Below are 14267 nucleotides of genomic sequence, written 5' to 3'. Positions count from 1 at the left end.
GCTGCTAGATCACGGGGCGGTACCGCAGGATGTGTGGTCTCTTTTGAGCTTCCACTTCCCGTGTAGGAGTTCTCCCTGTTCCGTGTGTTCTGACCCTGGCTGCTGGATCACGCCCTGGCGGCCCCACAGGGGGTGTGTTTTCTGCCAAGTCTCCGCCTCCCTAGCCAGACGTCTCCCTGCAGGGTGTGTGTTTTCTGCTGAGTCTCCGCCTCCCTAGCCAGACGTCTCCCTGCAGGGTGTGTGTTTTCTGCTGAGTCTCCGCCTCCCTAGCCAGACGTCTCCCTGCAGGGTGTGTGTTTTCTGCTGAGTCTCCGCCTCCCTAGCCAGACGTCTCCCTGCAGGGTGTGTGTTTTCTGCTGAGTCTCCGCCTCCCTAGCCAGACGTCTCCCTGCAGGGTGTGTGTTTTCTGCTGAGTCTCCGCCTCCCTAGCCAGACGTCTCCCTGCAGGGTGTGTGTTTTCTGCTGAGTCTCCGCCTCCCTAGCCAGACGTCTCCCTGCAGGGTGTGTGTTTTCTGCTGAGTCTCCGCCTCCCTAACCGGCCACCTCCCTGCTCTGTGTGCTCTTGACTAGGTTGGGGCGTGGAAGTTAGGCTTTTTGTATAGGAGAATTATAAATATCTGAATACTATAAGATCTGACTACATACTTTCAAGTTCTTATTTCCTGCCAAAGGATTTGCTCTTTTGCCAACATGTAATTCAGAAAAAAGGAATCACCTGTCCCATATCAACTCTAATAGGAAATTGCATCATCCCAGGAGCATGAGGGCAGAGTGTTCCTCTTTGACCTACTAGTAGCAGGTCCAACAAAAATACACCATCCCTTCCACGACGAAACGTGCTTTTCTGAAAGCGTGTGAGATTTACATCAGATTTGGCTTTAGACTACACATTAGGGCTTTCATCTTGATGAGAAACTAATGACAACAGCAGCAGCTTTTTCTTTTTTTCCTCTTTATTCACAAACTGCTAATGAGGAAACATAGGAGGCAGATTAGTAATGCAACTGGGTCTTCAGTCTTCCCCTTCCAACTCAAATACTGGAATATGACACTCTCTTCCTAGTATTCTGGCCCTTCTTTTTTGCCTTCAGAGTCCTTTAAAAAAAAATAATAATACTGCCTGGCATTCTATATTATTCCTAATTTCCAGATGGAAAAAGAGACAGATGAAGTGACATTTAAAAACACTGGGGACTGTTTTTTTCAAAGCAAAACAGTTCAGATTTTCTTACTTCAATTTTTCTCTACATTACCACAGTAAAATATCAAGTCCAAGAGATTACTGATATGCAATAATCGTCTATGACTTTACATTAATGTGGCTATCAATAATAAACTGAACGGTGAAGTAACTGGAAAAAAGTTCCAATGTAAAGGGTGATTCACTATTCTATTTATACAGTATCAAAACCACCATAACATCTAAACACCCAGAAAGTCTGAAGTAATATTAAATAATAACTGATAACTCTACAATACTGCAACATCTTGAAGTACCTTTTGAATGACCAAAAACAGATGAAATTTTGTTCGGCATAACTTCAGTAAAGTTGTTTTTCACACAGAACTATGTATTTTTTAAAACTGGTAATCCATGTAAAATATACACAAAACCATTAAATAACTAGATTGTTCAATAAATAAAACTCCACACTATCTTGCTGTTATGAACTAATGAGCTTATAATTCAGTGAAACCCTTTTAAGAAATTCTGTCTACAGGATGACATGTTCGAATTGTTTGGTCCTATTAATTTTATTAGCAAAAACCTCCAATTCCTTTATAAGATATTTAATTCCTCTAAATACCACGTTTAAAGGGCCTGACTTGATTTTTTGTCAAAATAAATCACAAGTGCAAGGCTCCAGCCTGCAGTCTACGGGTTCCTCGTGAGTTTCAGTTCAGTGCAAGCCAGCACACTGACCTTCCCGTGAGCTTTCCACAGCACTGACTCTAACACCTTCCTCAGTGTATCACGTCCTTCTCTAGGCTTTGGGTAGAATGTGAAGTTAATAATGGCATGTTGTGTTCCTTAGCATAACCTGCCAAAACGTGATGATTTCCTTGGAAGAAAAACCATGGGCTGCAATCACACGTCTTAGCTGACAGACATCCAAATGAATTCTATATAAAAAGAAAAGATTTGTGTCTTCTGGAATATGAATGTCCACTTTTAATAAATTCAAACAGATCCCAACATAAACATCTTCAAACTTGATGGGTTTTACGTGACCCATCATTTCATAGATCCTTGGCACCAAATCTCTGGACATTACATAGCCCAACCCACTGCAGTAGGGGGGGAACACCTTGAAAGGATACTCCTGGTATGAAATATGGGGTTTTTGGTAAAATCCTCTATAGGAATAATTATCAATTAGAGGATAACCTGTGAAAAACTTCTCTGAGTGGTTTAAGTTTAAAAGATACTTCACTAAATTGCCAGTATTGATGAAAACATCAGTGTCTGTCTTCATGACGTACTTGGCATTGGGGCAAAACTCGGTTACCCACCTAAATGCCATAATGGTTTTCAAGGTCAGGTTATTATACGTGTCTAAAAAATCTTGTCGTATTAGGTCGCCATAAAGAAGGTGCTCATCCTCTAAGGACAAAGCTAGCATTTTGTCTTCCCTTTCAGCCTGCTGGCCTAATAAGAAAAATGTAAGAACCTCATATCCCCACCAAGACTTTTTTTCACCCCAAGTAACTCTAATGGCCTGTCTGGCTTTCACATCTGAGGGGTGCGAGGTCACCAGGATGACCAGAAATGGGTTTTGATGAGAGCAGTTGGAATGCTCTCGAAGCGTGAAGCGGAACTCTTGTCTGTAAATTGGCTCATACTCGTAGAAGTACATCCAGTTTACACGCTCGATCACATTGTACTGGGGGAGGCTGAGGTACCACATCACAAGGAAACTCAGGAGCGACAGCAGCAGGAGGCTCCATTTGAGGGATCTCAGTGACATCCTACTCAGGAGGGCAGTGAAGAGAGCCAGAGCCATCCACAGCAGCTCGGAAGCACGCCAGCTGCAGGTTCTGGAAGATAGATCAAAGATCGGTTAGTATCCCCCTGCCCAAAATACTTTTTCAAATTACATCTGATTATCTACTCAAGAAGAAAGAGTAGGACAAAAGCTCCAAAGCAAAATAAAAAATCCTAACCTGACTCTATACTTTATTTAACTATAAGTGGATACCAACAACCAAAAATGTATTTTAGCTTTCTATATCTAGACCAAGGTTAAAACACATCCTTTGGTTATTTTGGAAAAACTAACACTTCTTGTTCTACACAAGTAACTGTTTGTAGTGGATTAAATGTCCCCGCCCCCCAAACTCACTGAAGCTTGAATTGTGTCACCCAAGTTTTATATATTAGAAACTTGGTCCCTCACTGTGACTGTTTAAGAGGGTGGGAAATCCTATTATGGTAACTGAAAGGTGGAGCCTTGAAGAGATGATTGGATTGTAGGACCATGCAGTAGTGAACGGATTAATAATGGTGGTCAGGGGCATGGATTGAAAGGCTTTAAAAGGAGAGTGAATGATGAGGTTGGTCTCTCTCTGCAGCACCATTCTCACAATGTAATACCCTGCTGTCACTGAAGCCACCACCAAAGAAATCCTTCGCCAGATGTGTTCCCTGGACTTTAGACTTCCAGCCTCTGAAACTGTAAGCAATAAATTTCATTTTTTTATAAATTCTCCAGTTCCATGTATTTTGTTATAAGCAACAGAAACAGACTAACACGCTATTTATTATGAATTTTGTCCTAGACACCTGGAGGGACAAAAAAAGCTGGATTACAGTGGGCTAAAAAAATGAATCTATAATAAGAAACAAATTATGTCTCCTCTTTACCCCTAAGATAAAAGAAGTAAAGGATTCAATGCTATGTTGGAGATATCACTAGCAACATGTCCAAATAAACCAAGGGTCTTTCTCAGCTGTGTGATCTGATATGGATTCTAGCAAATTTGGAGTATGAAAAACCCTGTAGCAACCATTCTTCATGCTGACTGCTGATGTGCGATAAGATAAAGGGTGGAGAGTCTTCGCCTGAAAGGCGAGGTCTCCAGACACAAATAGGATAAGTGTCTCTTGGGTTTTCAAATGCTCAGACTACGAAATAGCTTTACTTGTCCAAAACACCACCCCAGCCCCTTTTTTCCCTCATTGGCTAAAGTCAGGGCTCAGTCAGGATAGCAAGTGCTAAGTTACAGGCCTGTCCTTAGTACTGAGATTTTATATGTTACCCATTCCAGTCTATTCAGAAATCACACACCAGATAAGAGTCGTGGATGGAACCTCCTAAAGCACTGGCTTTTTTACACAGAACCTCCAGGTGAGACAAGAAAAGACAGGTATGTGACACAGAGCATTCAGACTGGAGTGACAGTGAGGCCTCAGCTCTGCTCCAGATGCTAAGGCCAAGGGTGGTTTACAATTCAGGATCCTACAGGGCTCTCCTGGCACCATGAGCACAGGCCTCAGCCTAAGGACATTCATGTACAAGCGTTTACTGGACATCTTCTACATGGAGACGACACCAGGTGCTAAGGAGACCAAAGGAAGCAGGAGACGGAGGAAGAAGAAAATCCCAAGGCAACGTGCAAACGCGGCACAGCAGCGCAGTAGACTGTTTACAGCAAATGCTAAGGAACTAAGGGTAGGGGACAGATCGACAACACCAGGAGAGGGCTGAGGAGGCTTCTGACAGGTGCCCTTTCACCCATAATCAATTGGGGGTAGATTTCCTGGGATTCCAGAATTTGCTATGGAGGATGAACATGAATGTCATTATCAGAAGGTTTGTCTACCAAGGGTTCTACCTTGGGTCGACCTATGGGTGTTTGGGACACACAGCTCTTCTGCCTCTTTTTTTTTTTGGCTGCTGGCTAGTACAGGAATCTAAACCTTGACCTTGGTGTTGTAACAACGCACTCTAACCACTTAGCTCACCGGCCGGCCCTCTTCTGCCTCTTAATATGTATGAAAATGACAGAATCTCAAGACTCCTTGTTCTCTCCACTGGCTGAATATCTTACCTGTCCTGATTACTTCTAGCCACTATAATCTTTTCTAGCTCTAATGCTTTCAATATTTTAAGTCACACAATGCAGCGGAACATTTCAGCAAACTCTCTCCAGTTCGGTTCCACGTACATGTCTTGCCTCTCCACTTTACTCTATGATCTTGCGGCCAAAGACAATTTTTCTCACAAGAGTCAAAATGTAAGATGGGGGGAGGCCTATAGGAGTGTAATGGAAACTGAAGTTTGATATGCTGTTTCCATTTTCGTAAGAATAAATGTAGGTCTGTTCACCCACCTCCTATTCTCCCCATCTCCCTTACTAGCCATACACAGCCAGTTCCTGGAAAAACCTAAAACAGAATAGTTGTAGAACGAGAATTACAGAATTACCACCACCTTTATAATGTCTCCTCACCAGGCTACCACACAACCCTCAGGGGCACCATTTACATCTCAGCCACTGAAAACCTGTACATTTACTACAATAGTTGTCAGATGGCAGTTTTATGAATTTTATGTTTTGTTCTAATAAATCAATATTTATAATAAATTCTGGACAAATGAAAGGAAAGCAGCCTGAATAAGGGGTGCCACTTATAATTGCATATGGCAATAGAGGCCCTGTTACGTTTCAATAATGGGAAGAACTTAAAACAGCAAACCTTATTATTGAAGTAATTTTTATGCAATCCATAAGCCATGGTTTCTAAATGTGAAAATGTGACTATGGTTATGATGTCTACTGCTCATGCGCCCATGAAAAAAATAAAGCAGCAGCAAAAAGAGAAGGCACTATCTAGTCCAAAGCAGGTAAAGGCCTTTAAAGGACTGGCTGGAACAGACTTTGGGCCACCTACAACACAGATGCTCTAAAGGCAGAGAGACCAGAGTCCACACCCCAGCTCTGTCCTTTACCAGCCAGGGCAAGTGGGTATGTCACGTATCTCTTGGAGTCTCAGTTTCCTGTCTCTACATTGATGATATTAACAGTGTAAATTAGTAACAATACACGCAAAGCCTGGCCTGTGTTAGGTATTCAACACACGGAGGCTGTTCTCACCAGCTATGGTTCTGCCCTTGGCATCTATTCCATCCTTCCTGTATTCTCTAAATTGATTTTTATTCTCAAAAGGGATTATCCTAAAAAAATAACTGGATGAATTCTTACTACTTGAAGAAAAGTACATTTCAAATCCATTAATATATTTTTGGTTCTTACCTTCTTCTTGATTTATTTCTTCTGAGTGAAAGACCTTCAATTTCACCAACTGAACATTCAGCAGTGTGCAGTTGTCAAAAATAATGCTTGAAATTTCTGTAAGACATACAAAAAACTTAACAGCATTTACTTAGGGGTCTGGGGATCAGCGGTCAAAAAGAAGAAGGGAAAAAGGCTCCCCACCCCCCATTCCTTTCTGAACCGGGCACATACGTTGAAATAAAAAGCTAGAAAAAATACTGCTTGCCCATAGACTTCAGAGCTCGTCACAGAAAAAGGGCACTTAGTATTCAAAAATAGTACAGACTTAACACTTGAAACATCTATGAAAGTCCTCTCATGGACTGGTGAATTATGTCACCTACCACAGGTTCACTTCCCGTGATAAAGAGCTCAGGGGTCACTAAAAGAACTGAAACAGAAAACTAAGAGACAGACAACTCTGCTGGTAACTTCTGTTCTTAAATCTGTCCCACATGCACATTCACAGAAGGTGACCCCGACGTGTGAATGTCACCCCCCCCAGCTGCTCCTGCCCCTCCCGACTTCCACCTCCACTCATGACTATCAAGGCACATTAATAAACTGAAAAGCAGGAGGCTACGTCCCACTTCCTGCCAGGATTAAGTCTGCTCATGTCTTAGCTTTTTCACCAGTCAAGTTTCTAAACCAGAGTAGGATGTGAGAAGCCGGGAGGCACAGACGCGTATCCCTCCTTATACCAAAACATACTCCAAATGAATTAGAGATGGGAGAAAAATGAACCTGTAAAAACACTGAAAGACAAGATGGATGAATATTCTAATAATCTTGAAGTGGAAAAGACCTTTCAATTACTTCACTGTAAGAAAACAACCCAGAAACCATAAAAGAATTTTTGATTTAAAAAAAAAAAAATTCTTGAACAATGTTCAAAAGTGCAAAGAAAAGAAAAACACAAACAAGACTGAAAGATTAAACAACAGACTGGGGAAAAAATATCTGAGACGTTTTGACAAAGAATTTACAAGCCCAATAAAAAATGAGTTCTTACAGATTAAGAAAAAGATAAACACTAAAAGAGAGAAAAAGACCAAAAAAGAGAATTCTTAAAAGAAAAATGCAAATGGTCACTGAAATAAGAAAAGATGTTCAAACTCACAGAAAAGCAGAGATATTCTGACAAAAGTCTCAAACTGGCAAATTAAAAAAAAAAAAAGGGATATTACACAGAACGTGTGAGGGGAAAAGGTATTCCACTGGGTATCTTCATGCACTTTCCGGAGGGAAATTTAAAAACATTTATCGAAATTTTAAATGTGCAATGCTCTTTGACCAACAAATACCACTGCTAGCAATTTATACTAAAGAAATAAGCAGGGAATGTATATTATTTATAATATGAACAAATCTGATTTAAATGTTTATCAATAGATAATTCCTTAAACAAAATTATCATATAAGGGTACTTCAAAAAGTTCATGGAAAAACAGAATTTCTTTCCATAAACTTTTTGAAGTACCTTGTACATCCATACAAAAGCATATCTTTATCCATTATATGCAATGATCCTTATCTATATTTCCTCGACATATTACTAAGTGAAAAATGCAGCTGCAAAACTGCATATGCGATATGATGTCTTTTGAAAGATGAAAAGATAAGGATCTATAAATCCATGTGGCCACATACACAGAGTGGGATGTCTGAAAGGATGTGTTCTAATATGTCAATGGTTTATATTCTGGGATTTCTGGAAGGTTTTTCTCTCTTTCTTTTTCACTCTGTATCATTTGGATTTTCCACACTATTCATGTATTACCTTCATAAATAAAAACAAAGCCCCCAAACTGCACTTTCTCCTTGCATGACTCAAAGTTCCACTGAATGTTAGTGACCCTATGTTAGGAGTTAGGATCCTGAATTTCATCTTATCCTAGCTTCTCCCCAAAAGTATAATCATGAACAACTGTATTATTTCAGTAAATATTATCTCAACACAGTAAGAAATGATTTTAAAAATCCACTCAAAATACAGTATTGCTAATATAAATGAGGATTTATATTAGCTACTAGTAACAGCATGTACACGCACACAGGTCTAACAGTTTATAAGTGTTTTCAACAAATGTTACCACTTTGTTCTCCCCAATAACCCTGTGTATTATTGTGCCTACTTTACAGGTGAATTTTAGGGAATTCAAGTGAGATGAGAGTAAAATAAAAATACTTTCATACAGACTAGGACTTATAAAGTCCACAAACTCTTGCTGAAAGACGTATCAAAGGATTTATTTTAACATGAAAAAAATGAACTTGGGGGAAGAAATGGAGTGCAAGAAACAAAGGTAAGCAAGGAGATTATTAGAAAACAGGGAAGACTAATAAATATAGACAGAAAAAAAGAAAAGAGACAAGAGCAAGAACAAAAACAACCTTTCATGTGGTAAAAAAATGAAACTAACATACTAGGTAAAAATGACACATGGTGGCTGCAAAAAGATGTTTCAGAAGAAAATTAAAATATGCTAATATTCTTAGCTGATTCCATGGGGACAAGGAGATACTGATAAACCTTAACATTTTGCTAAAAAATTAATTTGAGGATATATATTAACCTTTAGAGTAACCACAGAAAGAACAGATAATGAAATATACCTTCCAAACTGATTATCTGAGAAATAAAAGAAACAAAGCAAGCTATCCATTCAAAAGAAGAAAAAAAGCAGAGAAATACATGACAAATAGAAAACACAAAAGATGATGGCAGAAACAAATCTAAATGTATCATTAATTAAAGTAAATATAAATGTAAACTCACCTACTAAAACACAGAGACTCTCAGATTGGCTTAAAATTCTGCCAAATACTGCTTATAAGACACACACCTAAAACAAAACAACACGAGATATTTAAATATCAGGAAACAGAAAACAATATATCAGGAAAATACCTACTAAAAATGTCTGTTGTAGCTAATTATTAATGTCACACATTTTAAGTGAAAAGCATTTAAAAGGGACAAAAAGGAGATTTTGTTACTAATAAAATAAACCATTCAACAAGATAATTTAACAATCATGAAGCTATATGACCATAAAAACATAGTATCAAAATATATAAAGCAAAACCTGAAAAGCATGGGTATATGTAGAAAAATCTATAATCCTATGGGAGACTTTCAACACATCTCTCTAAGTAACTGATAAATCAAGCAGACAAAAAATAAGAATGTCAGTGTTTCAAATAATATTACTAATAATCGTGACCCAATAGAAACATGGCACCAGGATGAAAAAAAAAAAAAAAAAGAAAGAAGAAAAACATTTAACACTTTTCATGCAATAAAAATAGTAATATGAGTTTTTAAGACTGCATAAAACATCTATCAAAAAACCAATAATATTAAGTTACACAGGCCATCTCAATAATTTTTAAAACTCAATACAGGCTACATTCTCTAATCATATTGTAATCATAAATCAGCTACAAGAATGTAACTTGAAAAACACACTTAAAAAAATCTATTTGGAAACTCACAATCCTCACACACGCAATTTCTGTTTAACCCATAAATTTAAAGACACCATGTCGGAAATTATAAAATATCTGCAATGGAACACTGGCAATGTAGTACATTTCAACAAAGCAGCCATTATACCAACTCCTTACTTGAAAATTACTGGGTGGGGGGAAGACAAGCATTTTTCTTTCCTGCTTTAAAGAATGACCGAGGCCACGGAAAGCAAATAAGCCCGAGTTGAAGAGGAAAAGCTATTCTTTACAGAAAAAATGCCAACTATTAATGTAGATGGAATTACAAAATTAAAAAACTGTCATTTTTGCAAACTCTCATAAAATTACTGATTCAGGCAATAATTATCAATCACTACTTTTGATCATCAAATGAAAAGGTGATAGGGAATTGGACATATGTGTGTTACCAAAATAACACCACAAAGATTACTTTCTTGTTGCAAGAACTGAAAAAATATAAACTTTACATTGGAAGATCAGGATGTCGCCATTCCAGCCCAATGATCAGTCTTAGCATTATAAATGGTGGAACAAACACATCTCTCTCAATGAGATACACAGTGAAGCATACAATATAATCTCTAATGTATCCTAGCAAAAACGTTTAACTGGAATCTAATCAAATTTTACAAGAAATACAGAGGAGAGAAGGAAAAGCTAAGGAACACCTCACAAGAAAGCAAATGAACCCAGGAGGTTGGTGTTCTCTGGAACAACTACCATGGTCTCTTCAGCTAGTCAGTGCCACATAAAAAGGGATGGCTCTAGATTAAAAGAGATTAAGAGATATACACAGTTGCAATGTATGGTCCTGGCCTGGATTCTGGAGAAATTTGAAGACAATCTAGATAACAGGTGATGCAAGGAGGATTATTAATTTTGTTAAGTGTGATGTTACCTGGTTACAAAAGAAAATGTTCCTGGATAAACAAAATGTGATATATCCACACAATAAAATATCATTCAGTTATTAAAAGAAACAAAGTACTAATACATGCTACAACAAATGTCAGTTGTAAAAATTCTTAAGGTGGATGAACCTCAAAAATGTTATACTAAGTAAAAAATAAAGCTAGACACAAAAGTCTTATCTATAAATAGTAGGTTACTGGTTGCCTGGGGGTGACTGCAGGAACTGACTGCAAATCAAGAACTGACTGCAAATGGGCATGAGGAATCTTTATGAGATGATAAAAATATTTTAAAATCTGATTGTAGTGATGGTTGCACAACTCTAAATTTAGTAAAAATTATTGAATTGTACATGTAAATGAAATAATTTTATGGTTTTATAAGTTATACATCAATAAAGTTGTTAAGAACAAAACACTTAAAATTATGTCAGGATATCTGTATTTACTTCAAAATAATTCTTATCACTTTAAAATAATTGCTTTTAAAGAAATAAAATAAAAGGTTAAAAAAAATTCCCTCTTTCATATATTTCTGTTGGTGTATAAAATGGTAATACCTCTATGGAGGGCAATTTGGAAATACTTATACAAATTACAAATAGAGTACCCTTTTGTCAGTAATTCTGTTCCTGGAGTTTATTTCAGATACAGCTGCATTTGTCTAAAATGATGTATGTACATAAGGTTATTCTGTGCAACACTGTTACAGCAAGTAACTTGATATAATTCAAGGTACCATTAATAGAGATTTCTTACATAAACCATGATACATACAAGGGTACTTCAAAAAGTTCATGGAAAGATTCATATTATCTTTTAATTCTATTTTTCTATGAACTTTCTGAAGTTCCACACAATAGGACATTATGGGATGTTGAAAAGAAAAAGAAAAGAATGAAGACATTCTCTATGTACTGACATGGAAAGATTTCTAGAATATATCAAGTGAAGAAGTAAAATACAGAACAGTGTTCATAATGTGCTAACTTTTGTGTTAGAAAGGAAGAAGGAATCAAAATGTATGAGGGTCCCACAAATATGTATAATCAATTATGTTTCAATTAAAAGTAAAAGGTAAAAAAAATATATATGAGGATACTTCAAAAAGTTCATGGAAAAATTGAATTAAAAGGTAATATAACTCCTTCCATAAACCTTTTGAAGACGCCTCGTATATTTGTGCATGAAAAAAACAATGCACAAAGTGGGCAGGGAGGAATGGGGTGTATCAGAAAAGGGGTGAGTGAAGGTGTTATCTAATGTAACACCTTTTAATATTATTTTGACTCAAATCGTTTTAAAAAGTGCTACAGATAAAAACACTCTGTATATAATTGAATCAGTCCTTATAGAAAATTAATAGCCTTTTTGAAATAATGTGTTTTTTAAAAAGTAGAATTACTTTATATATATTTTTGTATCTACTTGACTTTTTTCCTGGTGTATAATTTACACACAGTAAAATTCACACTTTTTGATATACTGTTTTGTAAGTTTGACAGTCATGTAACCATCAGCACAACTGTGATATAAAACAGTTCCATCACAACATACATTCCACTAGTGCCCTCTTGTACTCAATCCTCCCCACTCCCAGGCCACCACTGATCTGGTTTTTGGTCCATATAGTTCCATCTTTGTCACATAAATGGAATCATACAGCATGCAGTAAGTACAATACATAATCATACGGTATACAGACTTTTGTGTCTGGCTTCTTTCATTAGCAAAGTGAATAATATATTTAAGAAAAGATTTAAAATAAGTGAGCTAAGTACTTAGCTCAAGAAGTTAAAAAATAATTTCAAGCTGGCTGGTTAGTTTAATTGGTTAGAGCGCAGTGTTATAACACCAATGTCAAGGATTTGGATTCCTGCCCAGCAGCAAAAAATAAATAAATTAATTAAATTAAATAAATTTTTAAAACCCCTGATGTTATTATAAAGAAAATAGAAGAGAAAGAATAAAGCAGAAAACAATACACACAAAAAAGATGATTATTAAAAAAAACAACCAAATATTAGGAATAGAAGAAAAAAATCCTTAACCTGTTAAAAACTATAGCAATCATAATGATGAAACTTTAGAAACATTTCCCTTAAAGTCAGGAAAAAGACAAAGATGCCCACTATCTCTCCTACTATTCAGTGTGGCTCTATAGATCCTTGATATCCACCAAAACATGAAAAGAAATATGACATAAAAATTGTGAATGAAGGGAAAAAAAAGCTATAATAATTTTCATATTATATAATCATCTACATAGAAAACTCAACGGGGTAAAAGATAATGTTTACCAAGATGCTGGATATGAGTTTGATATATAAATCAGAAACATTAAAAAACAAATAAAACTTTAACAGGAAAAACACAATGGCAACAAAAACTGTAGAGTGTCAAATAAAACTAACAAAAGATATGCAGGATGCTGATGTAGGAAACTAAAAACAAACTTTTCTGAAGAATACAAAAAAAAGATGTAAATAAGTAGAGAGAGATAACATGTTCAGGGAAAAGAAAACTCAAATGTAAAGAGTCCACTTTCCCAAATTAATCAATAAAATTTCGTAGGATTTTGGAAGGAACCTGACGAAGAGAGACTAAAGTTCTCAGGAATATAATGATCCAAGAATCAAGATAACTTTGAAAACAAAGAATGAGGTTGAGGTGGGGGTGGGTTGGGTGTTATCAAATCATATGGCAGAGCTATAGTAATTAAAACAGAGTAGCAGACAGATTAAACAAAAGAATAACAAGACCAGAAGCAGATCCACACACACAGGGGGACTTGATAAATGGCAGAGGTGCCATCGCAAACCAAGGGGGTAAAGATTCAATAAATGGTATAGAAATAAATGTGGAAAAAGTAAAATTATGTTCATATTTATTTCCAAAATAAAATTCCAGGTGGATAAAAGAACTAAATGTAAATAAAGCAAAACAAAAATGATTACGGGAAAATATAGCAGAATGTGTAGGGCAAGGCTTCAGAAACAAGTCACAAAAAAACATATCTCATAAAAGAGAGAAGAAATACATTGTGTTACATTAAAATTTATAAGTACCATACAGGACAAGACATCATGAACAGTGAAAAGATGAGCCACAGACTGAGGGAAGATATCTTCAAACAATAAAAGGCTGGTGTCCAAAATCTCTTTACTGTATATTTGCTTTAGAGTATACATTTGTAATCTAATATTGTTTTATATATTTGTATAAAGTTTGTATAAATGTTACAAATCAAAAGGGCAACATGTAAATAAGAAGTTCGCAGGTTTAGATTCCAAGATGGCGACGGGCCTGGAGCGGCCGTGCCAGGAGACAGCGCGATCCTGAGAAGTGTGCGCTGTGATACCAGAGTACTAATTGCATTTCCAAGAGCAACAAAAAACGAATAGTTTTTTCAACAACGATCCTACAACGACATACAAGCAACAACAGGTTCGAGGTTTTAGGGCCGACACAAAAGAAGACTCCTGAGAGCGCCCAAGCCCTGCTGCGGGTACGAGAGAGTGGCCCGAGACAACAAAGGCCAAGTAAGCCAGCAGAGACTACACAGAAACGGAGTGGAACGCA

General features: G+C 36.9%; 1 protein-coding gene across 1 annotated transcript; it reads right to left on the bottom strand.

Annotated features, from left to right (window-relative positions):
* Nucleotides 1-935: 935 nt before the first annotated feature.
* B3GALNT1 (beta-1,3-N-acetylgalactosaminyltransferase 1 (globoside blood group)) lies at nucleotides 936-9136 on the bottom strand. The gene is made up of 3 exons (XM_008592475.1): nucleotides 9059-9136; nucleotides 6259-6354; nucleotides 936-3039 (listed from the first exon to the last, which is right to left on the bottom strand). Exon 3 carries the CDS (start codon nucleotides 3003-3005, stop codon nucleotides 2010-2012), a length of 996 nt encoding a protein of 331 aa, XP_008590697.1. The 5' UTR covers nucleotides 3006-3039; nucleotides 6259-6354; nucleotides 9059-9136; the 3' UTR covers nucleotides 936-2009.
* Nucleotides 9137-14267: the final 5131 nt, after the last annotated feature.

Source organism: Galeopterus variegatus, unplaced genomic scaffold (assembly GCF_000696425.1).
Source record: "Galeopterus variegatus unplaced genomic scaffold, G_variegatus-3.0.2 Scaffold7955, whole genome shotgun sequence".
In the NCBI taxonomy this organism is placed as follows: Eukaryota; Metazoa; Chordata; class Mammalia; order Dermoptera; family Cynocephalidae; genus Galeopterus; species Galeopterus variegatus.
Note: the sequence above shows the minus strand (reverse complement) of the source record. Positions and strands in the feature narration are given on the sequence as shown.